Source organism: Nannospalax galili, unplaced genomic scaffold (genome assembly GCF_000622305.1).
Source record: "Nannospalax galili isolate Female #2095 unplaced genomic scaffold, S.galili_v1.0 scaffold960, whole genome shotgun sequence".
NCBI lineage: Eukaryota > Metazoa > Chordata > Mammalia > Rodentia > Spalacidae > Nannospalax > Nannospalax galili.
The window spans coordinates 1,529,924-1,556,378 of record NW_008348313.1 but is presented as its reverse complement, the minus strand read 5'-3'; the positions used below and the strand labels follow the sequence as shown (position 1 = coordinate 1,556,378).

Below are 26,455 nucleotides of genomic sequence, written 5' to 3'. Positions count from 1 at the left end.
GAGATATGTGTGTGTGTGTGTGTGTGTGTGTGTGTGTGTGTGTGTGTGTGTGAGTGAGAGAGAGAGAGAGAGAGAGAGAGAGAGCGAGCACATACATACATGTGGAGGTCAGAGGACAACTTTGTAGTCGATTCTCTCCTTCCACTTTAGGTGGGTACTGGGGATCAAACTCAGTAGTCATCAGGCTTGCTCCTTGAGACAGGGTCTCCTTGTAGGGCCAGTTGGCCTGGAACTCACTATGTAGACCAGGCTGGCCTTGAACTCACAAAGATCCACCTGCCTCTTCCTCCCAAGTGCTGGGACTAAAGGCCTGAGCCACCACACCTGGCTGTTTTGGTTTCTTGAGATAAGGCCTCACTCAGCCCTTGCTGGTCTGGAACTCATTATGTAGCCCAGGCTGGCTTAAAACTTGGGAAAGTCCTGTCTCAGCCTGAGTGCTGGTGTTGCAAGATAGTCCACCATGGGTGGTGCCCCTAGTTAATTTCTTCCTGGAACACAGGGAACAACAGAAAGTTTAACTGTGGCCCTGTGGCTTTGAAGGTGCTCCTGAGCTAGCTCACCCAGGGCCACACCCAGTCCTAGAGCAGTCTTCTCCCCTTGCCTCTCCCATCCCCCCACCATCCTGCAGGAGGCTTCTCAGGCACTCTGACTTTCTTATGTGATTTGTGTGTGTGTGTGTGTGTGTGTGTGTGTGTGTGTGTGTGTGTGTGTGTGTGTGTTTTCAGTGCTGCAGTTGAACCCAGGGCCCTGGGCATGTTGAGCTCCATCCCCAACTCTCTGCTTTTTATGTATATGTGTGTTTAATTTGATTTAATTTTTAATTTATTTTTGAGACAGGGTCTTCCTGTAGCCCCAGCTGTCCTGGAACTACTATGTAGACCAGGCTGGCCTTGAACTTACAGAGATCCGCTTGCCTCTGCCTCTGAGTGCTGGGATAAAAGGCGTGTGCCACCACACCCAGCTATCTTTTTGCTTTAAAACTTTTTATTTACTATCACTTCATGATGTGTATGTGGGAGCAGGGGCATGTGGCAGTCTGAGGACAACTCTGTGGAACTGGTCTTCTCTGCTGCCTTCATGTGGGTTGCTGGGATTGAACTCAGGTCACCAGGCTTTTGCAGCACTTGACCTACGGAGCCAACTCACTGGCCCACTTTTTGCTTTTTTCATTTTTAAATTTTTTAATTTTATGTGTATGAGTGTTATGACTGCACATAGGTAAGTGCACCCGTCTTGTGCAGTGCCCACAGAGGTCAGAAGAGGCTGCCAGATCCACTGGAACTGAAGTTACAGATGGGTGTAAGCTGCCATGTGGGTGCTGGGAACTGAACCCTGGTCCTCTGCAAGAGCAGCCGGTGCTCTTACCTCTGAGCCCTTCTCCAGCCCCGATTTTTGCTTTTCAAGATAGGGTCTGATTAAGTTGCCCAGGCTGGCCTTGAACTTGGGATCCTCCTGCCTCAGCCGCCAGCAGACTGGGATTATAGCCAGAACATCCTGCTGGAGAGGTGGGAGTAACAGTTTTCTCTTCCCCTCTTGCAGTACTGGGCATTGTACCGAAGGCCTGTTCACACCAGGCCACTCCGCTCTACATCTCCAACCCTCTGTATTGTTTTTTTTTTATTTATTTTTATTTTATGTGTATGAGTGTATTGCCTGCATGTGTGTAAGCGAGTGTCATGCAGTGCCTGTGGAGGACAGAAAAGTGTCAGATCTCCTGGAACTGGAGTTAAGGACGGTTGTTAGCTGCCATGTTGGGTGCCAGGAATCGAACCCAGGTCCTCTACAAGAGCAGCCAACGCTCTTAACCCCTGAGCCATCTCTCCAGCCCTTTCTAAAAAATTTTTTTTTAATGTGTATGGGTGTTTTGCTTGCACCATGTGGTGACTAACAGCTGTCTGCTCCAGTTCCAGGGGATCTGGTGCCCTTTTCTGACCTCAGTAGGCACTGCATGCATGTGGTGCATATACATACATGCAAGTAAACACCCATACATAATAAAACAAAACACACCCAAAGTGGGAGAAATGAATTCCCTACTTCAACTCAGATACAAAAGTTAACTCAAAATGGACCCATAAGTACAGACCAAAATATAAAATAAATACCAAAGCTAACTACAGAGTCCAAAGAGAATTAGGTGATGGGGTTAAATCTACAACATCTCCATTAGGGAGCATTTTCTTAGCCACACCATCAAAAGCATAAGTAACAACCAGGCTTGTCTGTATCAGCCTGTCATCCAGCTACTTGGGAGGCTGCGGCAGGAGGATGGCCATGAGTCCAGGCCTGGAGCTGGAACAGGGACCCTGTACCAAAAACCAAAGGGGGTGGGGTGGGGCGTGGTGGCACATACCTTTGAACCCCCCAAAAGGCAGAGGCAGGTGGATCTCTGTGAGACTGAGTTCCAGGCCAGCTGGGGCTACATAAAAGTAAGAAGCAACAAGGCACTGCTTGGCGCCCCCTTTACTCTCCCGTACTTCTGTGGTAGAAGGCTGTTTAGGGGAGCCCTGCAGACAACACTCCCATGGTGTGTCCCTGTCCCTGCTTTCCAACCTGAGGGAAAGTCCTAAGGGCCATCAGAACCGTCCCTGTGTGTCCTGGGGTCACCCCAGCTGCCACATCCCCTTCCTCTCCCCAGGATGACGCGACACGGCAAGAATTGCACTGCGGGGGCTGTCTACACCTACCACGAGAAGAAGAAGGACACAGGTTTGGAGCTGGTGCAAATCTCACCCTGCACCTCTGGCCCTCCTTGTGGCCACCCATCTGTGTGTCCTGTTCCACCCTGATGTGGTCTGTCCCTGCCCTAGTATATACTAATGGTGGTGGCCTTACACAATATGGCCATGTGTTCCAGCACCTGCAGGCACGGGAATGCCTGCCTGCTGTGTCTGTTCCCACCTCTCAGCCATTCCTAGGAATGACCCCTGTTAGAAGGGATGCTGAGAGCCTTGGTGGTTCTCACCCCAGAAAAGGGGGGAATCCCGCATGCCCCCCCACACTGTCTCAGGGACTTGGTGAAGGGCATGCCCCTCATCTCTCCATCACCTCTGTCCCCAGCGGCCTCAGGCTATGGGACCCAGAACATTCGACTAAGCCGGGATGCTGTGAAGGACTTTGACTGCTGCTGTCTCTCTCTGCAGCCCTGCCATGATCCTGTGGTCACGTGAGCTGGGGATGGGGTTAGGGGCTTAGGGTTACAACTCAAACTAAGGGACAGCAAAGGTGTGTGTGTCTGTTGTTGAACTTCATAGAGCCTCAGCCTCCCCCACCCCACCCCACCCCCGACAGAGCAGCCCCTCCTATCCCAAGTGGAGGAGTACATTGGGTGTAGCTGATCTTGGGGCTCAGTAGATAGAGTGCTTGCTTAGCACACAGGAAGCCCCAAGTTCATCCTAGTACCACATAGACCAGGCACGGTGGTGCATACCTGTTACCTCAGTACTCAAGAGATGCAGGCATGAGGACTGGGAGTTCAAGGCCAGCCTTGGGGACATAGTTTGAAGTTAACCTGAGCGGCAGACCATGTCTCACTTAAAAAAGAAATCCACCTTGCTGGGTGTGGTGGCGCAGGCCTTTAATCCCAGCACTTGGGATGTAGAAGCAGGCGGATCTCTGTGAGTTCAAGGCCAGCCTGGTCTACATAGTGAGTTCCAGGCCAGCTGGGGCCACAGGGAGCTCCTGTCTCAAAAAGACCACACACACAAAAAAGAAAAAATCCACCTCAAAGAATTGAGGGATGCACTGTGTATGATACCATCTAAGGATGCCCAGTGGTCCCCAGGATGGGGAATGGGTGGATGCCAGCCCTGCAGTTGAGCCCAGGCCCATTCTTTTCCTAATCTCTGCAGCCCAGATGGCTACCTGTATGAGCGGGAGGCAATCCTGGAGTACATCCTACACCAGAAGAAAGAGATCGCCCGACAGATGAAGGTGGGGGAGGGGGGCACCTGGGAAAAGGGGGAGCTGGGCAGTGTCTCATCTCAACTCCTGTCCTCTGGGGGTCTGCACTGGTGCTGGTCTCTCTGCCCGGAGCACCATCCCCTATCACTCAGATCTCAGCCCAGGCAGCATCAGTGCTGACCTGTAGGCGCAAGGCCACAGGGGTCCTCCTCACCCGTTCACAGCTGTGTGTCTTCGTACACTAGACTGCAGGAACAGACACCCTCCCACACACAGGGTCTAGGTACTTGGCAGAGGCTTGTGACGTCCGTGGACATTACCTGTCTCTGGGCCTCAGTGTTGTGTGTATAATGGGCCACCACAGTGAAATCAGAGGGTACCACAGAGCACGTGGGAGACACGTTGTCACTAAAATCACTAAAATCACTTCTGGGAGGTATGGGTGTAGCTTCAAGTCTCCTCCTTCCATCATCCTTCTGACGAGGTATAATTTCTCCAAACTACAGTTTGGGAAATGGGAGTTTATTGGGCTTCCAATACAGAGCGAAGGGTGCGGGGGATACTTACACAAGTGTGGCACGGATGGGCTCCCTTCTACATCATGGCAGGTACCCTGTGACCTCCCAGTGGTTGCCTAAGATAGTGAAGGCAACTCTTTCTCCGGCTTCCCCTGCCCTGTTCTTTTTTAAAAATATTTTATTTATGCTGGACATGGTGGCATACGCCTTTAATTCCAGCACTCGGGAGGCAGAGGCAGGCGGATCTCTGTGAGTTCAAGGCCAGCCTGGTCTACGGAGTGAGTTCAAAAAGACAAAAAATAAATGGTCTTTTTGAAGCAGGGTCTCCCTGTAGCCCCAGCTGTCCTGGAACTCACTCTGTAGACCAGGCTGGCCTTGAACTCACAGAGATCTGCCTGCCTCTGCCTCCCAAGTGGGACTACAGGCGTGCGCCACCACGCCCAGCTTATTTTTTTTTATTTTATGTGTATGAGTGTATTGCCTGCATGTAGGTAAGTGCACCTGTGTCGTGCAGTGTCCATGGAGATCAGAAGAGGCAGTCGGATCCCCTGGGACTGGAGTTATGGACAGTTGTTAGCTGCCATGTGGGTGCTGGGATTCGAACCCGGGTCTTCTGTGAGACCGGTCAGTGTTCTTAACCGCTGAGCCATCTCTCCAGGCACCCCCCCCACCCTATTCTTAGTCCCTCTCCCATGCACCACTCAGGCAAGCTGATTGGATGGAACGCATGACTGACTCTTTCTGCCCCTCCCTCCTACCTACTGTCCATCGTCAAGTTCATGGTGATGGAGCAAGCCAGTGAGTCCCAGCTGGAGAAGGAGGCCTCTGTCCATGAGGTTTGCCAGTCTAGCTTGCCAGGCGGAGGACAAGCCCAGACATCACACGTACAGCTATTTCTCTAGATGCCTACTGTGAGCCAGGCCCAGCCCTCTAGCGACTGGGAGGGACCCGTGTACCCCAAGTGTGTGGAGCACCTGTCTGGCCCTCTTTCCACTGCTAGGCTTTCGGTGCTCAAGAAATACTGTGTCAGGGTCATGTTGAGGGTTTTGTTCTGTGGTGGGAGGGATGCAACCCAGGGCATCACACAGGACATCACATGCTGCAACCACTGCCTTCCAACCCTGGCCCGAGCAGGCTCAGCACCCACTTCCCAGTCTCCATTCTCCACACAGCCTGGTGGCCGGCCTCGCTCTTCCTCATTGTGGTGATCCTGTTGGAAGCTCCAGGCATGGTCCCTGTCATTGCCTCAGCTGGGTGCTGTGCAGGACCGAACCTCACCTGCTCCTGTCACACACAGCCCTGCTCTGGAAGGTCTTAGTCAGGTTCCTGTGGCAACACAGAGGTGCTCTGGCCAACAGGCAGCCTTTATTGAGTGCTATGTGACCACCAGGTTCTAAGCACTTTTGCAAACTTCCCCTTGACAGCAGGAGAGGTGGTTCAGTGGTTAGAGCACTGGCTGCTCTTCCAGAGGACCTGGGTTCGGTTCCCAGCACCCACACAGTGGCTAACAACTGTAACTCCAGTTATAGGAGACCTGTCCCTTCTGGCTTCCATGAGTATTGCACATGTGTTGCATATACATACATACAATAAAAATAAGCCCTCCGGAGGCAGAGGCAGGTGGATCTCTGCGAGATCAAGGCCACCCCGGTTCACATTGTGACTTCCAGGTGGGCTTGTGACTAGAGAGACCAGGTCAAAAAACAACCAAGAAAAAGAAAAATCAATAAATACCAATCTTTTTTTTTTTTCTTTTCCTTTGATCTTTTTTGAGACACGGATTCTCTGTAGCCCCAGCCCTCCTGGAACTCATTATGTAGACCAGGCTGGCCTTGAATTCACAGAGATCTGCCTTCCTCTGCCTCCCAAGTGCTGGGATTAATGGCATACGCCACCACACCCTGCAAAATAAATCTTTAAAAAAAAAAAAAGAAAACTTCACCTTGGGACTGAGGATGTGACTTGGTTGGTAGAATGCCTGCCTAGCAAGGCTGGGTTCCATCCCCAGCACTCTGTAGCTTGGGATTGGTAGTTCATGCCTGTCATCCCAGCACTTGGCAGGTGGATGCAGCAGGATCAGGAGTTCAGGGTCATCCTTGGCTGCAAAGCAAGTTTGAGGCCAGCCTGGGCTAGATAAGAACCTGTGTCAACAGAAGTGGGGCAGGACACTGCAATGCTGGAGGCCACCTCAGAGGGTGCCAGGCAGTCTTGGGGTGGATGGGAGGACTTGGTCAGCCTCCATCCCCAGATAACTGCCCTAGGGTGAACCCCAGGATACTGAGTAGCTGTCCTGCCTCTCCCCAGGCCTACGAGAAGCAGCGTGGAGCCCGCAGAGAGGAGCAGAAACAGCTGCAGCAGGCCGCTGCCCAGGACCAAGTGCGGGGCTTCCTGGAGAAGGAGGCGGCCATTGTCAGCCGGCCCCTCAACCCCTTCACGCCCAAGGCCACCACCTTGCCTGGTGCAGGTGACAGAGCAGCCTGCCCTTGGTCAGGGGTCCCTGGGCCATAGGTTTCTGAAGTGTGCATCATAGCCAGCCCCTTCCTCCCACAGATGGTGAGCAGCCAGGGCCCAGTGCAGGGCCCCCAGCCAAGGACAAGGATAAAGCACTGCCCAGCTTCTGGATCCCATCGCTGACACCCGAGGCCAAGGCCACCAAGCTGGAGAAACCGGTGAGCTCTGGGTGCCCCACCCTCTTAGCCCTGCCTTCTCTGCTGATCTGCTCCCACCGGCCCTCAATCCTCACCCTGCTCACCCTGCTCGCCCCACTCCTGTGGCCCTGTTGACCCTGCCGACCCTGTCTGTCCACAGTCACGCACCGTGACCTGCCCCATGTCTGGGAAGCCGCTGCGCATGTCGGACCTGACGCCAGTGCGCTTCACGCAGCTGGACGACTCCGTGGACCGGGTGGGGCTCATCACTCGCAGCGAACGCTACGTGTGCGCTGTGACCCGAGACAGCCTGAGCAATGCCACGCCCTGCGCCGTGCTGCGGCCCTCGTGAGTCCCAGGAGGGGGGCAAGGGGCAGAGGAGGATACCGAGGGGGAGACAGGGGGATGTCTGGCTGACCCCTCCACTTGTCTCCACCGCAGCGGCGCCGTGGTTACCCTGGAGTGCGTGGAGAAGCTGATCCGGAAGGACATGGTGGACCCGGTGAATGGAGACACACTCACGGAGCGGGACATCATCGTACTGCAGAGGGTGAGCTGCCTGCACCCCACAGCCTGCCAGGCGCCCCAGCTGCCGGTGCTGCCCCATGCTTGCCCTTGCCCCCGCCCCCCCGGCCCCCCCCCCACAGCTCCCTGTCCCACCCACTCAGCCTTCACAGCTACTTGCAGGGGTGGTGGGGTGGGGGGGTTTCTGATGCCCCGCCCGATTTTCCTACACACCCCTCCCTCCCGGGACTCCATCCCTTCTTTAGCGACCCCCCCCCACACACCTGCCCTGTCTCCTGCTTCTTCCCCCAGGGATCCCCCAGCTCTCCTGCCCTGCATCCCATTTCTTCCCACTCCACATAGGAACGGCCCTTACCACCTTGGGGGAGCCCCCCCGCCCGCGCCTCTCCCTGGCTCCTCCAGCTCACTTCTCTCCCTACTTCTCCAGGGTGGCACAGGCTTCGCGGGCTCTGGAGTCAAGCTGCAGGCAGAGATGTCACGGCCCGTGATGCAGGCCTGAGCTGTGACCTAATAAACAGGCTGTGTGTGAACTACGTGTGGTGCCTCTTTGCGGAGGGGGTTCCTGGACCCGGAGAATTCGGGCCCTGCCGGATGCTGAGCCCCGCCATCAAATCTCCCCGTTAGAAAAATGGGCCACCGGCATGGCAGGGCATCTCTGTAATCCTAGCACTTGGAAGACTGAGGCAGGTGGATGGGTGAGTTTGTGGCCCTCCTGGGCTACAGTGGAACACCCTGTCCCAAAGAAGAAAGAGTGGGTACAGCAGTGGGCTCCATCTCCTGTTTGGAGGAAAACTTGAACCACACACAGCCAATTGGTCCAGGCTCAGCAAGGTGAGCCTGGAGGGGGCACCACGTGGGTGGGCCCAACCGGAACCCCACCAATCCTGTCACATACACCACACACTCAGGCAGGTGAGAAGCTCCTGAGAAGGGCATTCAGGAGCACACCTAAAGGGAAAGACATAGCAGAGAGCCTGCAGTACCCGCCATGTGGTCAGAAGCTGGCCCTCCCCCATACCCAACCTGTGGAAGGTAAAAGAACAGGACCCAGAGGTCGGGAGCTTGCTGGCAAGGCTGGAGGGTGAGGCTGGGCAGTGGGTGGGTCAGGCATGGCTGGGGTGGGTGGGGTCTCTTCAAACTCTTCTGGAGTATTTGTTGTGCTGGGGTTCGAACCCAGGGTCCTGGGAACCTTAGGTAAGGCTGCTGCTGAGCCACGCCCACAGCTCAAAGCCTTGGTTGGTTTGGGGGATATTGTTTTTGGGTTTTTTTGTTGTTGTTGTTTCTGGTTTTTTATTTTATGTGTATGCATGTATTGCCGGCCTGTATGTGAGTGCTCCTGCAATGCCTCGGAGGTCAGAAGAGGGCTTTGGATTCCCCTGGAATTGGAGTTAAGGACCGTTCCATTCGTAGCCACCATGTGGGTGCTGGGATTCGACCTGGGTCCTCTGCAGGAGCAGTCAGTGCTCTTAACGGCTGAGCCATCTCCCAGCCCCTATCTTGTTTTTTGAGACACGTTTCCTGTAGTTCAGGCTGGCCTACTGTAGTTGAGGATATCCTTGACCTCCTGGTCCTCCTGCCTCCATCTCCCTAGTGCCGAGACTGCAGACTGAGCCAACACTTAGAAAGTTTTCTTCAGATTTGTTTCCTGGAAAACAGCCCCTTTTTTTGGCTATGAGATGGTTTGTGGGTAGGGAGCTTGCTCAGCAAGCCAGAGGACCGGAGTTCCTGGCCCAGCAACCAAGTTAAAAAAAAAAAAAAAAAGGGCATGAGGTCTCTTTGGGGCTCACTTGGCAGCCGGCTTAGTTGGGTAAGTGAGCCCCAGGTCAGTAAGAGGCTCGGGAGACCCAGTTTCAGAAGTAAAGTGGATGGGCCTAGCCAGCAGGCCAGCCTTTAATCCACACTCTGGAGGCAGAGGACCAAAACCAACTTGGGGAGAAAAGGGTTTATTTGGCTTACACATTCCTATCAGGGTTCATCACTGAGGGAAGCCAGGGCAGGAAGCTGAAGCAGTGGCTGTTTTGGCCTACTTGGTTTTTTTCAGCTTTCTTACACAACCCAAGCCTACCTGCAGGGGTGGACTCCTCACAGTGGGCTGGGCCCTCCCATATCACTCCACAATCAAGGAAACACTCCACAGACGTGGGCAGACCAGGTCAATGGAGGAAATTCCCCCATTGAGAATTCCTCTATGCACGCCTGTCAAGTTGATCATTGGGGCTGTCTAGCACCCTAGCCAAGCTACATGGTTCCTGTCTCAAAAAATAAGGTAGCAGTAGGGCTGAAGAGATGGCTTGGCAGTGAAGAGCACTAGCTGCTCTTTGAGAGGACCTAGGTTCAGTTCCCAACACCCACATGATGGCGAACAACCATCTGTAACTCCAGTTCCAGGGGAATCTTCTGACCTCCACATGCATTGCACAACATGGGTGCCCTTACATGCATGCAGGTAAAACACTCATCGACATAAATAAATAAAAATAAATAAATAAATAAATAAATAAATAAGGCCAGGCATAGTGGTGCACGCCTTTAATCTCAGCACTTGGGAGGCAGAGGCAGGTGGATCTTTGTAAGTTTGAGGCCAGCCTGGTCTACATAGTGAGTTCCAGGACAGCTGGGGCTACAGGGAGACCCTGTCTCAAAAAGACAAAAATAAATAAAATTTAAAAATAAATAAACTGGTCTGGTGTGATCTTTAATCCCAGTACTTGGGAGGCAGAGACAAGTGAGTTCCAGGCCAGCCAGAGCTACCCATTGAGACTCTTGTCTTAAAGGGGAGGGATGCAGATAGGGGGGTGAATCTAATACTACCAAGCTATATTGTATAATTGCAAAAATTAAATTTTTAAAAAGGACCATTTGTACACATTTAAGTCTGGATAAAGATTCCTTGGAGACCCTAATTTTTGTTTTTAATTTTTTAATTTTTAAAAATATTTTTACTTTATGTGTATGAGTGTATTGCCTGTATGTATGTGAGTTCACCCGTGTCATGCAATACCACGGAGGTCAGAAGAGAGCTTTGGATTCCCCTGGAACTGGAGTTAAGGATGGTTCATAGCCTCCATGTGGGTGCTGGGAATCAAACCCAGGTCCTCTACAAGAGCAGCCAGTGCTCTTAACCACTGAGCCATCTCCCCAGCCCCTGTTTTTTAAAATTATTTTTATGTGTATGAGTGTATTGCCTACATGTATATAAGTGCACCCATGTCGGTGCAATGCCTGAAGGAAGAGGTCAGAAGAAGGCATCGGATCCCTTAGAACTGGAGTTATGGGATGGGTGTTACCCACCATGTAGGTGCTGGGAATCAAACCCAGGTCCTCTGCAAGAGCAGTTAGTGCTCTTAACTGCTGACCCATCTCTCCAGCACTTTGTTTTGTTTTGTTTTTTGGGGACAGGGTCTCCCTGTGGCCCCAGCTGACCTGGAACTAACTATGTAGACCAGGCTGGCCTTGAACTCACAGAGATCCACCTGCCTCTGCTCCCAAGTGCTGGGATTAAAGGTGTGCGCCACCGCACACAGCTCCAGACCCTAATTTTTTTAAGATAATACTCTTTGCCAGGTGTGTTGTCACACACCTTTTTTTGAGACTCTGTCTCAAAAAGACCCCCCCAAAAAGATACTCTTTTCTGACTTTTTAAAATTGAATTTTTGCGAGTTTCATGCAATATTTTTATTGTGTTTAGATCCCCTCCCCTATCTATACCCTTCTTAATACTCTCCGTTTTTTTTTTTTTTTTTTTTTTTTTTTTTTTTTTTTTTTTAAACCCCCCCCCCTATCTACCCCTTTTTAAATCCCCCCCTTTTTTTTTTTTTTGTTCTTTTTTTTTTTGGTCTTTTTGAGACAGGGTCTCCCTGTAGTCCCAGCTGTCCTGGAACTCACTATGTAGATGAGGCTGGCCTCAAACTCACAAAGATCCACCTTCCTCTGCCTCCCAAGTGCTGGGATTAAAGGTGTGCGCCACCATGCCCGGCAAGTGTTTTTAACTGCTGAGCCATCCCTCCAGCTCCAATACTCCCCATTTTTTAATTTAAATTTTATTTTATGTGTATGAATGTTTTGCCTGCATGTTAGTCCAGCCGTGCATGCAATGCCCAGGGGGGCCAGAAGAGGGCATCAAATCCCCTGGCGCTGGAGTCACAGGATTGTTAGCCACCTCGTGGGTATGGGGAACTGAACCCAAGTCCTCTTAAGAGCCAGTGCTCTTAACCGCTGAGCCATCTCTACAGCCCTTAAATATTATTTTTTAACTATATGTACTTGTGTGTCTATGGGTATGTGCATATGAATGCAGTTGCCTGTAGACAGAAAACGGTGTCAGATCCCCTGGAACTGGAATTACAGGGGATTGTGAGCCACATGATGTCGGTGGTCTTGTGGGAAGCACTCTTACCTGCTGAGCCATCTCTCCAGACCCTGAGACTCTAGATTTTTTGTATTTTTTTTATAAAGCGTTGGAAAGATTGGGGGAAGGGGGACTCAGTAAGAATTTTTGGAGACAGGCTTTCACTGTGTAGCCATAGCTGACCAGGAATTTGATACATAGACCAGGCTGGCCTGTAACTCACAGATCCACCTGTCCCTGTCTCCGATTTCCCTGAATTGAGGGTGTACACCACCACATCGGGCTCATTATAAGCTCATTATAAGCTTTTTATTTTTCAGAGTCTCATGTAGCCCAGGCTGGCCCTCTGTAGCTGAGGATGACCTTGAACTTCTAATCCTCCTGCTCTGGCCTCCCAGCTTCCTCAGTTACCAGCATGCAACACCACACCAGGCCCATCATAAACTTTTCTGTGCAAGTAATTTGCTGCATTGTGTGTTATTTGAGATGAGATACTGTCAATCAGGAAGCTCGCAAGGATTTACAAAGTTGCCCCCTTTGGCCAGTGAACCAGTTCCTATATGCAGCCACCAGGGGGCAGGCTAGACCCACCATTGGAAGGCTGGAATCGGATACATTTGGATTCAAACTCCAGCGCTCTCCCAATAAACAAAGATAAACTCTGGTGAAAACAGAGAGGTTGGAGCTGGGGACCGCTGAGTTGGTAAAGTGCTTCCTGCACTAGTCAAGGGCCTGAATGCCGATCTCCATCACTCAAATAAAAAAGCCAGGTGCCTGTAATCCTGTCGTCCCAGCACTGGGAGGCAGAGTCAGGAGACTTATAGGCCAGGTGGTCTATCCAGTGGGTGAGCTCCAGGGTCACTGAGAGCAATTGAGGAAGACACCCAACGTTGACCACACATGCACAAACACATGCACACACACAAACACATTCACACGTGCACCAAAAATAGAGAAGTTACTTTAGAGTCACTGGAAAGACCAAACTCTGGGGAAAATTGGAGGCCCAGCAGCATTCAGAAAACGGAAAGGGACTGGGAGAATTTCTGGTGAGCAGGTTTTACCCTGTCCAGCCCTGTCAGGAGTGGCTGCGGAATGTCAGTGGAAATCTAAGCCAGGTCTGATCATGCACACCTGTCATCCCAGCACCTGGGAAACTGGGGCAGGAGGATTACTTCGAGTTCGAGGCCAAACTAAAGAATCACAGCAAGAGAGGGAGATTAGGCCTGGAGGGAAGCTATGGAGGTGCTCAGGCGAGGCCTGAGACACTGTGGTCAGATACCTAGCTGAACCTGGTGTGTGTTTTGGGGGTGGGGTTCACCCCAAGAAGCCCAGTAAGGACTCAAGCTACAGATTTCACAGGACAGGCAGAACTGACAGGATTCCATTTGAGAGCCATAGGTCAATAAGCAGCTTAGAAAAAAAAGGTTTACTCAGAAGAATCTAACAGACTGGAGAGTTGCTATAAGTATAATCAAGGTGAGGCCTGACTCAGAGGTAGAGCCCCTGCCTAGGACCCACCAGTGAGGGGCTGGGGTGTGTCTCAGTGGTAGAGCCCCTGCCTAGGATCCCCCAGTGAGGAGCTGGGGTGTGGCTCAGGGGTAGAGCCCCTGCCTAGGATCCCCCAGTGAGGGGCTGGGGGTGTGACTCAGTGGTAGAGAGCTCAGGCCTTAGGTCTCATCCCTGGTACCACCCCTCCCAAGTGCTATAATAAAATCCTTTATTTTGAATACTAACTTTAAAAATTAATTTAAAAAATATTCAGGGAGCGATGGCTCAGCAGAACTCATACACGTGAAATAAAACAAAAATAAATTATTCAGTTCCTGGAACCAGCTCCTGCAAGTTGTCCTCTGACCTCCATGTGCACACCCAGCATAATTAAAAATAAAAATGAACAGAGAGATAAACTGCACTGAAGTCTATCCTGCATTCGTGAACACGTGTCCTGCGTGGGCAGCTGGCTGAATTCCACAGGGCGACACCCCTCCCCCAAGCAGGCCCTGCTCCAAGAGCACAGACGCTTCGGCGCGCTCCCACCTGCGGCCAGAAGAGGGCGCGGGCGCCCGTCTCCCCTTGCTAACTAGTTTTTCCTGCTCTGGAAACCCTGCAGCCTGAACCAACCCTGCGGAGAGTCCCCTCGCTCCCCCTCTCCATGAAGTTCACACGATGCATCTTCTTCAGATTAGCACTTGGGTGTTTTCCAATTTGGAGTCCTTGTGGATGGCTTTTCTATGGGCCTCTTAAAAATGGCCTTATATTTTTATATATGCAATAAAAAAATGAAAAAAAAATTCTGTCTATTTATTTTGTGGATGGAGGCCCATCGTGCCACAGTGCACATGTGGAGGTCAGTGGATAGCTCATGGGAGTCGGTTCCCTCCTGCCACGTGGGTTCTGGGGATCAGTGGAATCTCAGATCATTACAGCCAGAATCTTTACCATCCGAGCTTTACCCTCCTCCTTTAAAAATATTTTTATTCATTATGTATGAGTGTATTGCCTGCTTGTATGTAAGGGCACCTGTGTCGTGCAATGCCAAAGGAGGTCAGAAGAGGAAGTCGAATCCCCTGGAACTGGAGTTTATGGACAGTTGTCCGCCACCATGTGGGTGCTGAAAACTGAACCCAGGTCCTCTGGAAGAGCAGCCAGTGCTCTTAACCGCTGAGCCATTTCTCCAGCCCTATTTTTTAAATTTATTTTATTTTTTTGAGAATCTCATACACGGGTATTGTATTTGCATTTTATTTTTAATTATGTGTACATGTATGCATATGTGCACAAGTGAAATACCCACTGAGGCCAGAAGAGGGCATCAGAGTCCCTGGAGTTACAGGCAGCTGTGACTTGCCTAACACGGGTGCTGGGAACTGAACTTGCGTCCAGGGGACAAGCATTCATGCTTGGAAGCACTCAGGTATCTATCTCCAGGCTGGCCTTGAACTCACAGAGATCTGCCTGCCTCTGCCTCCCGAGTGCTGGGATTAAAGGCGTGTGCGACCATGCCCGGCTTCCAGCCCTTATTTTATATTTTGAGACTGAGTCTCATTCTGTAGCACAGGCTGGCCCCTAACTCTCAGCCATCATCCTACCCCAGACTGTGTCGTGGTATTGCAGGTGGGTCACACCATGCCCAGCCCCTCCTCTTTTTAGCTAACTCTGGCTGACACCCCAGACCCTCACCTCTGCCTGCTTACCCCTCGGCCCTTTCCCAGAACCTGGCGAAAGTGACTTATGCATCTTTGTAGATGCTCTTCATGCTGCGAACTGAGGTTCTGGGTACTGACTGCGGTTTTCGGCTTCCCCTTCAAATGGAGCCCTTGAGGGCAGGCGGGGCTTCCTGCCTGGCTTCACTATGCAGTTTATAAGCTGCTAGTTTTTTTCTTGATCTCCAGGAACGCCCCCGCAAACCGCCTGCCAACACCCATTTCCCATGTCCCAGAGCCATGATCCCTCCTGCAAGCCTCAGCACCCAGCTCCCACCAGGCTCCTCCCCAGACATAGTCCCCTTCTCCCCTCAAAGACACACTGAACCAGGGTGCCCCCAAAATGGCTTTTATTGCTCCCTGGCAGGGCAGTGCAGGGCATCTGGGTGATTGAGGCTCAGATTGAGGGATAGGGCTGAAGTGAGGGTTCCTGGGTCTGAGCTGGTAGACGGTACCAATGAGAATGGGGATCACCTGTCCTTTGGAGGCCTGAGAGTGTCTTGGGCAGGTTGTGGCCTCAGGGTGGGGGCAGAGGGGTCTCAGGGAGAGAAGTCTGAGTGGGTCCCTGAAAGCCCAGGAGCTGGAGACACTGGGGCTGTGCCCTGCAGGGAGGGGCTGGCTGCAGCTGTCCCTCCTATGGTGTCACGGTTGAGCAGTCTCAGGGCTCAGAGCTCATCATGGTGTCTGGTCAGGTCCTCTCCATAGTTGGTGGCCTGGCTGCCCACAAACATGTTCCAGTTGTGGAGGATCTCGGCTTTGCTCAGACGGCCGTCCTGGGAGCAGGGTTAGAGGTCAGACACAGCTGGGGTACCACCCACTCACCACAGTGATGCCACAGTGGCCTTCACTGTCCTGCTCTTACCCTGCAGGCCTGTCCTCTCTGGTCTCTTTCTTTGCCCCTCTCTAGGTCTCTGTCCCCCTCTCTCTGGGTCTGTGTCTCTCTCTGGGTCTCTGTCTCTCTCTGGTCTCTGTCTCTGTCTGATCTCTGTCTCTCTCTGGTCTCTGTCTCTCTCTCTGGTCTCTGTCTCTCTCTGGGACTCTGTCTCTCTCTGGTCTCTGTCTCTGGTCTGTCTTGCTCGGGTCTCTGTCTCTCTCTCTGGGTCTCTGTCTCTCTCTGGGACTCTGTCTCTGGTCTCTCTCTCTCTGGTCTCTGTCTCTGGTCTGTCTTGCTCGGGTCTCTGTCTCTCTCTCTGGTCTCTGTCTCTCTCTGGGACTCTCTCTCTGGGTCTCTGTCTCTCTCTGGTCTCTGTCTCTCTCTCTGGTCTCTGTCTCTTTCTGGTCTCTGTCTCTCTCTGGGACTCTGTCTCTCTCTGGTCTCTGTCTCTGTCTGGGACCCTGCCCCTCTTCCTTCCCCCTGTCCCAGCACCCTCCTGAGCTCCTGCCGCAGTCTAGGCTCACTTTGTCTGTGTCACTCTCGTGCAGTAGGTGGTTGGCCTCCACCAGGGGCTGGTCCTGGGATGGGGGCAGCACCCAGTGGCCGACTTCACTGCCATCCAGCCGCCCATCCTTGTTCAGGTCTCGGAAGTCCCGGAACTGCTGGCGCTCGGTCTGCACCCAGGCCGGCTCCTCCTCCCCAGGCTCCTCAGAATACAGGTCCGCTGGCAGGGATGGAGGGATAGGCAGGTCAGACCTGAGACCCATACCCCATGCTCCTCTCCTCCATCACCCACCCCCCAAAGTTTGGGGAATAAAAGGAATAAGAAAAAACAAAACAAAACACCATGGCCTTCCTTCCTTACAAATGTTACAAACACTTGATGCTTTAGCAAAATTGTCTTCCCTGCAAGTTTTTTTGCAGAAAATATAAATATTATCAAACTAAAAAAATGCTATGTTTGGGGGCTGGAATGTGGCTCACTTGGCAAATGCTTGTCCAGCAGACACAGATCCCTGGGTTTGGTCCCCAGCATTGCATCTGGTACTTTGCTGAGTTGGGCAGGGCATATCTATAAGCCCAGCCCTCTGGAGGCAGAGGCAGGAGGATCCTCACTGCACACAGCAAATTTGAGGCCAGCCTGGGTTACGTGAGACCCCGATCTCAAAAAATTTAAAAAATGAACAACTTTTGTGCTTAATAACACTACCCTGGACTAAAGTGTTTGACACCCAGGTCAGGGAGGGTGGAGGCCGGTATCAAATTTGGGGGTTGGGACACCTGAAATATCCCCAAACAGGATAACTGGGGGAGACACAGTGTTTGTCATGGGACAAGATCCATAGTCCAAGGGCCACAGCCCCTGAGCCCTGGTTTTAGAAACCCCAGACTGTCCTGAGAATGGATCTTGTCTCTGATAGCTTTGCTGTACCCTCAACCCACAATATACAGTAGGTGTCAAATGAATGCTTCCTGGCTAGACATGTAGTAGGTCCTGCATACAGTGAGAGCTCAGTAAACACAGAGGAATGAATGCATGAGGGGTCAGGAGATGTCTCATGATGCCAAGAGATGAGAGGCATTAGGCGGGACGGGTCTGGCTCACCGATGTACTCCTCCACCTGGACATAGCCGTCTTTATTCTTGTCCAGATCCTCCAGGGTTTCCTGCGGGAGGGGGGGGGAGGCATTGGGATGGAGGATCAGGACCCTTGGCTTTTGGGAGAGGTTGGGCTGGGGGGTTTTCTCAGGGAATTCAACCGTGGGGGTGGCCCTGCACTGGAGCACTCTCTATGAAGAGGAAATGCAGGAACTTTGGGTGTGATGACACACAGCCGCCACTTGTGTCTACTCCTGACAGCCAGGAAACCCCAGGGTCCAGCCACGCCCAGGCTTGTGCCACATGAGGTGAGGGAGCCGCATCCCTAGCAAGTGTCCCATGCTCCAGCCCTTTCTTGGCAACAGAGCTGTCTGCCACCTGCAGAGCCCAGCTTCATAAAGTACACCCATTTTCTTTTCTTCTTGTTTTGCTTTGTGTTGTTTTGAGACAGGGTCTCTTGTAACCAAGGCTGACTTTAAACTGGCCATATAGCTGAGGATGGCCTTGAACTCCAGAGCATCCTGTCTCCACCTCCCTAAATGCTGGGATCATAGGCATGGCCCACCATACTGGCTATGGGCCATTCTATGTAAACACACATGACACATCTACCTTTCCATTTTTTTTTTTTTTTTTGTCTTTTTGAAGCAGAGTCTACCTGTAGCCCAGCTGTACTGGAACTCACTATGTAGACCAGGCTGGCCTTAAACTCACAGAGATCTACCTGCCTCTGCCTCCCAAGTGCTGGGACTACAGGTGTGCGCCACCACACCTGGCTTACGTTTCCTTTTATCTCACTACTTGAAAGAAATGGCTTCTGGGCTTCAGAGGTGTCTCAGTGGTTAGAGCACTGGCTGCTCTTGCTGCAGAAGACCAGGGTTTGAATCCCAGTACCCACTCAGCGGCTAACAACCATCCATAACTCCAATTCCAGGGGATCTGACACCCTCTTCTGTCCTCCGTGGGCATTCCATGACACGGGTGCACTTACCTACATGCAGGTATAACACTCATACACATAAAATAAAAATTAATTAATTAATTAAAAATTTAAAAGGACAGCTTATGTTCCCAAATGTTAAAGTCAAACTCATTCAGTATAAGATGGTACAGGCAAGCAGGGCGTGGTGGCGCACACCTTTAGTCCCAGCACTTGGGAGGCACAGTTCAAAGTCAGCCTGGTCCACATAAAGAGTTCCAGGCCAGCTGGGGCTACAGGGAGACCCTCAGTTCCAGGGGATTTGACACCCTCTTCTGACCTCCACAGGCACTACATGACAGGGGTAAACTTATATGCATGCAGAAATAAATAAATAAATAAATAAATAAAAATAAATAAATAATAAATCTTTGCTAGGTATGGTGGTGCACACCTTTAATCCCAGCACTTGGGAGGCAGAGGCAGGCAGATCTCTGTGAGATCAAATCCAAGCTAGTCTACATAGTAAATTCTAGGTCAACTGGAGCTATAGGGAGACCCTGTCTCAGGAAAAAAATAAAATAAATTAAATTAAATTAAATATAAATCTTTTTTAAAAACGCAAGGTGGGGAGGTTAGAGAGATGGCTCAGTGGTTAAGAGCACTTGCTACTCTTGCAGAGAACTCAAGTTCAGTTTCTAGCACCAACATGGCAGCTCACAGCTACCTGTAACTCCAGTTCCAGAGTATCCAACACCCTGGCTCTGGTCCCTCTGGGTACCTGCACAGTCATGGTGCACATATATACCTACAGACACACATACATACATATCAAAAATTTTAAATCTTTTTAAAAAATATTTTATTTATTTTTATTTTATGTGTACAAGTGTATTGCCTGCATGTATGTGAGTGAGCCTGTGCCATGCAATGCCGAGGAATTCAGAAGAGGGCTTTGGATTCCCCTGGAACTGGAGTTATGGACAGTTGTTAGCTGCCATGTGGGTGCTGGGACTCAAACCTGAGTACTCTGCAAGAGCAGTCAGTGCTCTTAATGACCCATCTCTCCAGGCCTTGCCCTCGCCCTTTTTCTTTTGTCTTTTTGAGACAGGGTCTCCCTGTAGCCCCAGCTGGCTTGTTGGAACTTGCTATGTAGACCAGGCTGGCCTCAAACTCACAGAGATCTGCCTGTCTCTGCCTCCTGAGTCCTGGGATTAAAGGCATGCGCCACCACACCTGGCTAAATGTTTTTTTTTTAGTCTTTTTTGAGACAGGGTCTCCCTGTAGCCCCAGCTGTCCTGGAACTCACTATGTAGACCAGGCTGGCCTTGAACTCACAGAGATCCACCTGCCTCTGCCTCCCGAGTGCTGGGATTAAAGGCATGTGCCACCACGCCCCGCATCCTTTTTTTAAAAAAATATTTTATTTATTATTTTTATTTTATGTGTATGCGTGTATTGCCTGCATGTAGGTAAGTGCACCCATGTCATGCAATGCCCTTGGAAGACAGAAGAGGCTGACTGATCCCTGGAACTGGAGTTACGGACAATTGTTAGCTGCCATGTGGGTGCTGGGATTCAAACCTGGGTCTTCTGCAAGAACAGTCAGTGTTCTTAACTGCTGAGCCAACTCTCCAGCCCCCTGCCTGGCTAAATCTTTTTAATTTCTTAAAATTTTATTTTTATTTTATGAGTATGAGTGTTTTGCCTGCATATAAGTGTACCACATGTATACAATGCCCAGGGAGGCCAGAAGAGGGTGTCAGATCCCCCGGAACTGCAGTTACAGTCATGATGTGGGCACTGGGAACCAAATCCAGGTCCTCTGCAAGAGCAGTCAGTGCTCTAACCACTGAGCCCTCTCTCCAACTCCCCCTGCAAAAAAAAAAAAAAAAAAAAATCCTAAAGCAAAACCAGGTGATAGCTCCTGAGGAATGACACTTGAGACTGACCTCTGGACTCCGCAGGCACCTGTACACACAACATGCCTCTGCACAATATGTTCTACCCAATATATGGAACATACATTACAGGATATTAAGCTTGCATTTCAAATAAATCATGTTTTCCTGGGTTCGGCCAGAACTGGGGTTCACCTGAGGCTTTCTTAGGATGTGACTGCCTGGGGGACAGGATGGGACTAGACACTCAAAATGAGCACAGGGAGGTGTGGCGAGGAGACACCAGGCACTGAGCATGGAGGAGTGGACACAGGCATGCTGCTGTCCCAGGATCTACATTGGTGGCCTGAGTTCCCTGTGGAAGGGCCTGATCCCAGGACAAGTGTGGGAAGCAGGGTCCCTCCAACCTCACTCACAGCAATCACGATGTCCCGCATGTGAGGGAACTCCTCGGGATGCAGGAAGGCTGTCAGCTCCTCCCGAGTGGCCACTGAGTCACCATCCTGGTCGGCCACCCGGAATCGTCGCTCATCCCGAGCCAGCATCTTCTTGTAGGTCTCTGCATCCTCCACATCGTGAAATTCTTCCCCTGGGGTAGCACAGGTTGTGGGTGAGATTCGAGGAGGTCACAGAGGTAAGGCTGGGTGACTTAAGAAAGAGTCAAGGGACACAATCAAGTGGCAAGATTTCCAGAATGTGAGAAAAAAAAAAAAATATATATATATATGTATATATATATTAGTCATAAAGTGGCAGATTGTCATCCAAGATACTCAAGAGGCCGAGGCAGGAAAATTGGCAAGTTCAAGGTCAGTCTAGGTAGGTAATATAAGATTTATTTTTTATTTATGTGTGCATGCGCACATGTATGCAAGTGTCTGCAGAGGCCAGAAAAGGGCATGAATCCCCTTAGCGGGAGTTACAGGTGGTGTGATCTTCCTTCTAGATGTGGGTGCAGGGAATTGAACTCCAATTCTCTGTAAGAGCACTATGTACTTTCAATCTTTGTGGCATCTCTACAGCCCCAAGTCTGAGTAATTTAGCAAGACTGTCTCAAAATAGTAAAGTAAAAAGAGAACTGAGGCCAGGTGTAGTGGCCCATGCCTTTAATCCCAGAACACAAGAGGCAGAGGCAGGTGGACCTCTGTGATATCAATCTACACAGTGAGTTCCAGGTCAGCTGGGGCTACAAAGCGAACCTGTTTTAAAAAGACAAATAAATAAATAAATAAAATAGAAGGCTAAGGATGCAGCTCAGTGATAGAGCCCCTGCCTAGAATCCCCCAGTGAGGGGCTGGGGTGTGGCTCAGTGGTAGAGCCCCTGCCTAGAATCCCTCAGTGAGGGGTTGGGGTGTGGCTCAGTGGTAGAGCCCCCGCCTAGAATCCCTAGGTTCACTCCCTAGTACTACAGAATAATAAATTACATATATAGAATATACAATTTCTAATATGTTTATGACACAGTAAATCATATCACATATTAATAGTCCAGTTCTGACAGCTCATGAGATGCTAAGCTCTTTACCTTCAGTCTTGCATTTAATTCTCACATAAAGCAGGTAAATGGTTCTTCCATTCTTTCTCATTCCTGAATGATAAATCTTTCTCTGTGCCTGATGTGGTGATGCACACCTTTTACCCCAGCACATGGGAGGCAGAGGCATGTGGATCTCTGAGTTCCAGGCCAGCCTGGTTTACAGAGTGAGACCCCTGTCTGAAAAACACAACAGTTTTTGGGGAGATGGCTCAGTGGTTAAGAGCACTGGCTGCTCTTGCAGAGGACCAGGGTTTGGTTCCCAGCACTCACATGGCAGCTAATGAGGACATGTAACGCAGTTCCAGGGTATTCGATGGCCTCTACTGGCCTCCACAGTCATTGCACATACAGGTGCACTTACATACATACAGTTAAAATATTCATACACATACAAGTAAGTTAATTTTTAAAAAAAATCACAGGCCGGGTGTGGTGGTGCATGCCTTTAATCCCAGCACTCAGGAGGCAGAGGCAGGTGGATCTCTGTGAGTTCAAGTCCAGCCTGGTCAACATAGTGAGTTCCAGGCCATCTGGGGCTACAGGGAAACCCTGTCTCAATAAGACCAAAAAAGAAAAAAGAGAAAGAAAAGAAAAACAATAGGGCACTATGCTGGGCAGCTTTAGTTGCCAACTTGACACAGGTGGGTGGAGGGGGCCTATTTGGGGAATTACCTCCATTGGTCTGGCCTGTGGCCATGTCATTGGGGCATCTTCTTGATTGTTTATAGAGATGTAGGAGGGCCCAGCCCACTGTGGGTGGTGCCACCCCTGGGTAGGTGGGCCTGTGTTGCATAAGAAAGCAGGCTGAGCACTGGCCAGGGGAGCAAGTGAGTAAGCAGAGTTCCTCCATGGCTGGTGCTCCAGCTCCAGGTTCCTGCCCTGAGTTCCTAGCTTGGGCTCCTTCAGTGATGAACTGTGACCCGGGAGATGTAAGTCAAATAAACCCTTTCCTCCCCAAGTTGGTAGTGCTCAGAGTGCTTGGTCACAGCAATTGAAGGCGAACAAGAGCAGGCGTGGAATGTATCTGTCAATGGTCAGAGACTTGAAGTCTGCAGTCACAATGGGCACAGACTGAGTCCTCAAGTTAGAGGAAGTGAGGTGGGAAATACTGGGTTGGCGCACACGTGTGGCACACACACACATGCAGGCAAACACTGACACCTCTAGACACACCTTTGAAAAAGAAGGCAAAGAAACAGTGGGTTGTCATGAGAGGGTCCTCAAGGAGGGGTCAAAGGGCACAGACCAGGCAAGCATAGGGGCCTAGCCTTGCATACCCGGTTCATAATGGCCGTAGGTGGCATTGCGCAGCTCCTCCCAACCCACGTGTCCATCGCGGTCCGTGTCGTAAGTGTGCCAGGCGGCGCTCACCGAGTCCCGGATGTGCCGCTGCTGCGTGTGCGCGATCCACGCGCGGAGCTCGGCCAAGGACACCCAGCCGTCGCCGTCCCCGGCGCGGTCCATGCGGTCCACGATCTTCCTGGGAGCAGGGTCGGGGCACACGGCAGTCTCAGGCCCCGCCCACCATCCCCCTCCCCCAGCAGAGCCACATCCCACTGATAAAGATAGAACAGGCAAATTGAGCAGGGGTGATTGTCCATCCCGACCTCAGTCCACCTAGGCCCCGTCCCTGGAGCAGAACCACATCCCACTGACATCGGGATTGAACAGGCAAACGCAGCAATCTAGGGCTTTGCCCGCCCGGACCTCCACCCCACCTAGTCACGCCCCACTAATATAAGGACTAAACAGGGGTCCTGAGCTTGGGCGCTGGTCAATCTCGAGCCCCGCCCGCCGAGGCCTCTCCCATCCTGTCCCCGCCCCCTAGCACACCCCACTGATACCTATAGAACTGAAGATGCCACCCAAGGTCTTTAGGAAATCGAGGAGGGGCTCTTGTCAATCTTCGGGCCCTGCCCATCCCAGAGCTCTGCCCACCTGTCTCGGTCCCCACCCACCCCGCCACACCACCACCAACACCCCTGCCCCCCCTTGTAGCCACGCCCAAGATCTGTAGGCCAACCCCAGGAGGGGCATATGTCAATCTGGCCTCTTGCCTTCCCGAGGGGCTTTACCCACCCTGGCTCCTCCCATTGCCCAGAGCCCATCCTGGACTTCAAATGCGGACCTCAGAGGTGCAAGTCAATCGCAACACCCCGCCCACCTCAAAGCCTGGTCCTCACCGCCTAGTTTCCACCCCCATAGGCAGACCTGGTGGTTGGGGTCACACCCTCCACGCTAGCCCCGCCCCCAGGCCAAGAAGCCTGCAGAGGCCTCAACCCTTGAAACTGGGTGCGAACCTCGGAATGCGCTGAGGCGGGAAGGGTGTGGGGGGCGGGGGCTGCGGCTATCCTGGTTAACCCCTTAGCTCCACCTCTGCCTCATGCCCCACCCCTCTCTTGGGCTCCATCTGCCTCTGGACCCTCCCTCCACCTCATGATCCACCCCTTTTCCTGGACAGGCAGATCTAATCTCAGGTCCTGTCTCTGGCTCTGCCCTGCCACTGGCCTCCTGCATCACCCACAACCCTTGAGAATTCACTACATGCCCAGTTTAAAATTAGAACCTTCTCCTGACCTCTCCCTTCTACACTTCCTCCCTTGTTTTATTTTTCTGATTCATTTACCTTTTTTTTTTTGGTCCTTTTGAGACAGGGTCTCCCTGTAGCCCCAGCTGTCCTGGAACTTACTATGTAGACAAGTCTGGCCTGAATGCACAGAGATCCACCTGCCTCTGCCTCCTGAGTGTTGGGATTAAAGGTGTGCACCACCACGCCTGGCTTATCTCTTTTTAAAATACTATTTATTTATTTATTTTGGTCTTTTTGAGACAGGGTCTCCCTGTAGCCCCAGCTGTCCTGGAACTTACTATGTAGACAAGTCTGGCCTGAATGCACAGAGATCCACCTGCCTCTGCCTCCTGAGTGTTGGGATTAAAGGTGTGCACCACCACGCCTGGCTTATCTCTTTTTAAAATACTATTTATTTATTTATTTTGGTCTTTTTGAGACAGGGTCTCCCTGTAGCCTCAGCTGGCTTGGAACTCACTATGTAGACCAGGCTGGCCTTGAACTCAGATCTGCTTTCCTCTGCCTCCCAAGTGCTGTGATTAAAGGCATGCGCCACCATGCCCAGATATTTATTATTATTATTATTATTATTATTATCGGGTTTTTTATTTTTTTGGTCTTTCTGAGACAGGGTCTCCTTATAGCCCCAGCTGGCCTGGAACTCACTATGTAGACCAAGCTGGCCTTGAACTCACAGAGATCTGCCTGCCTCTGCCTCCCAAGTGCTGGGATTAAAAGTGTGTGCCACCACATCCAGCATATTTTTTTTTATGTGTATGAGTGTGTTGTCTGCATGTATGTAAGTACACCCGTGTCATGCAATGCCCTTGGAAGGCAGAAGAGGCCATCAGATCCCCTGGAACTGGTGTTACGAACAGTTGCTAGCTGCCATGTGGGTGCTGGGATTTGAACATGGGTCTTCTAGAAGAACAGCCAGTGTCTTAACCACTGAGCCATCTCTCCAGCCCCTCATTTATCTCTTATTTTATTATATTTTAGACAGGGTCTCACTGTATACCTCTGGCTGGCCTGGAACTCACTATGTAGACCAGGCTGGCCTCAAACACAGATTCACCTGCCTCTGCCTCCCAAGTGCTTGGATTAAAGTTGTGCGCCACTATTCCCTCTTTTATTATTATTATTATTATTTTCTTATTATTATTATTAATCTGTCTTATTGTTTTTGACCTGGGGTCTCAAGCAGCCCAGGCTGGCCTGGAATGCACTAGATGCCTGAGGACGACCTTCAGGTTCTTACCCTCCTGCCTCCACCCCCGAGTGCCAGGATGACAGATGTGCACTACCATGCCTGGTTTATGTGGCGCTGTGGATCGAACCTGGGGTTTAGTGCACACTGGGCAAGCACTCTAACAACTGTCTGATACGTTTTTACACTTACAGAAGGGTTTTTCCCCCTTGCAAAGCTCACTCAGACAGGGATTGGCTCGCTGCTGTGTGCAGGTGCTCAGTAGTCTTTGGTGTTGGATGCTCATTAACACGTGCAGAGTGGCTTCCCTGTCCCCAGGCCCATTTGACTCTGTGTCCCCCACATGCCAGGAAGATGAGTCTCCTCAGGTTCCTGGCAAGGCTCCATCCATGCCAGTTCACCCTGAACTCTGGGCTTGGTTACATTTCTGCTCTGCCAAAAAGTTACCTTCTATGTCTCTACCAAGAATTGGTGAGCTAAGTGGGGTGCGATGGCCCATGCCTTTAATCCCAGCATGTGGGAGGCAGAAGCAAGTGGATCTCTGAATTCAAGGCCAGCCTGGTCAGTTCTGGGCCAGCTGGGGCTGCAGGAAGGCCCTGTCTCAAAAAGACAAAAATAAAAAACAAAAATAAAAAAAAAAAAAAAGGGGACCCTAACGTTTAAGAGCTGAGAGTCAAGGGAGGGGTGGTGGAGGGTCTGGG

General features: G+C 51.2%; 2 protein-coding genes across 3 annotated transcripts in view; one reads left to right on the top strand and one right to left on the bottom strand.

Annotated features, from left to right (window-relative positions):
- The window catches only part of Nosip (nitric oxide synthase interacting protein), a 23,822-nt gene extending 15,695 nt beyond the window's left edge, over positions 1 to 8,127 (top strand). Inside the window, exons 2-9 of the mRNA XM_008845073.3 lie at positions 2,639 to 2,709; positions 3,061 to 3,166; positions 3,852 to 3,933; positions 6,726 to 6,885; positions 6,972 to 7,090; positions 7,230 to 7,417; positions 7,511 to 7,619; positions 8,022 to 8,127. Of these exons, the coding sequence (XP_008843295.1) occupies positions 2,640 to 2,709; positions 3,061 to 3,166; positions 3,852 to 3,933; positions 6,726 to 6,885; positions 6,972 to 7,090; positions 7,230 to 7,417; positions 7,511 to 7,619; positions 8,022 to 8,093 (906 nt within the window). The 5' untranslated portion in view covers position 2,639 and the 3' untranslated portion in view covers positions 8,094 to 8,127. The remainder of the gene's footprint in view (positions 1 to 2,638; positions 2,710 to 3,060; positions 3,167 to 3,851; positions 3,934 to 6,725; positions 6,886 to 6,971; positions 7,091 to 7,229; positions 7,418 to 7,510; positions 7,620 to 8,021) is intronic.
- A 7,350-nt stretch (positions 8,128 to 15,477) lies between these two features.
- Rcn3 (reticulocalbin 3) overlaps positions 15,478 to 26,455 on the bottom strand; it is a 12,145-nt gene continuing 1,167 nt past the window's right edge. For both annotated transcript variants that reach the window (XM_008845071.3, XM_008845072.3), the window contains exons 3-7: positions 23,256 to 23,458; positions 20,858 to 21,030; positions 17,629 to 17,689; positions 16,547 to 16,746; positions 15,478 to 15,921 (exon numbers count right to left, since the gene is read on the bottom strand). In XM_008845071.3, the coding sequence (XP_008843293.1) occupies positions 15,814 to 15,921; positions 16,547 to 16,746; positions 17,629 to 17,689; positions 20,858 to 21,030; positions 23,256 to 23,458 (745 nt within the window). In that variant the 3' untranslated portion in view covers positions 15,478 to 15,813. The remainder of the gene's footprint in view (positions 15,922 to 16,546; positions 16,747 to 17,628; positions 17,690 to 20,857; positions 21,031 to 23,255; positions 23,459 to 26,455) is intronic.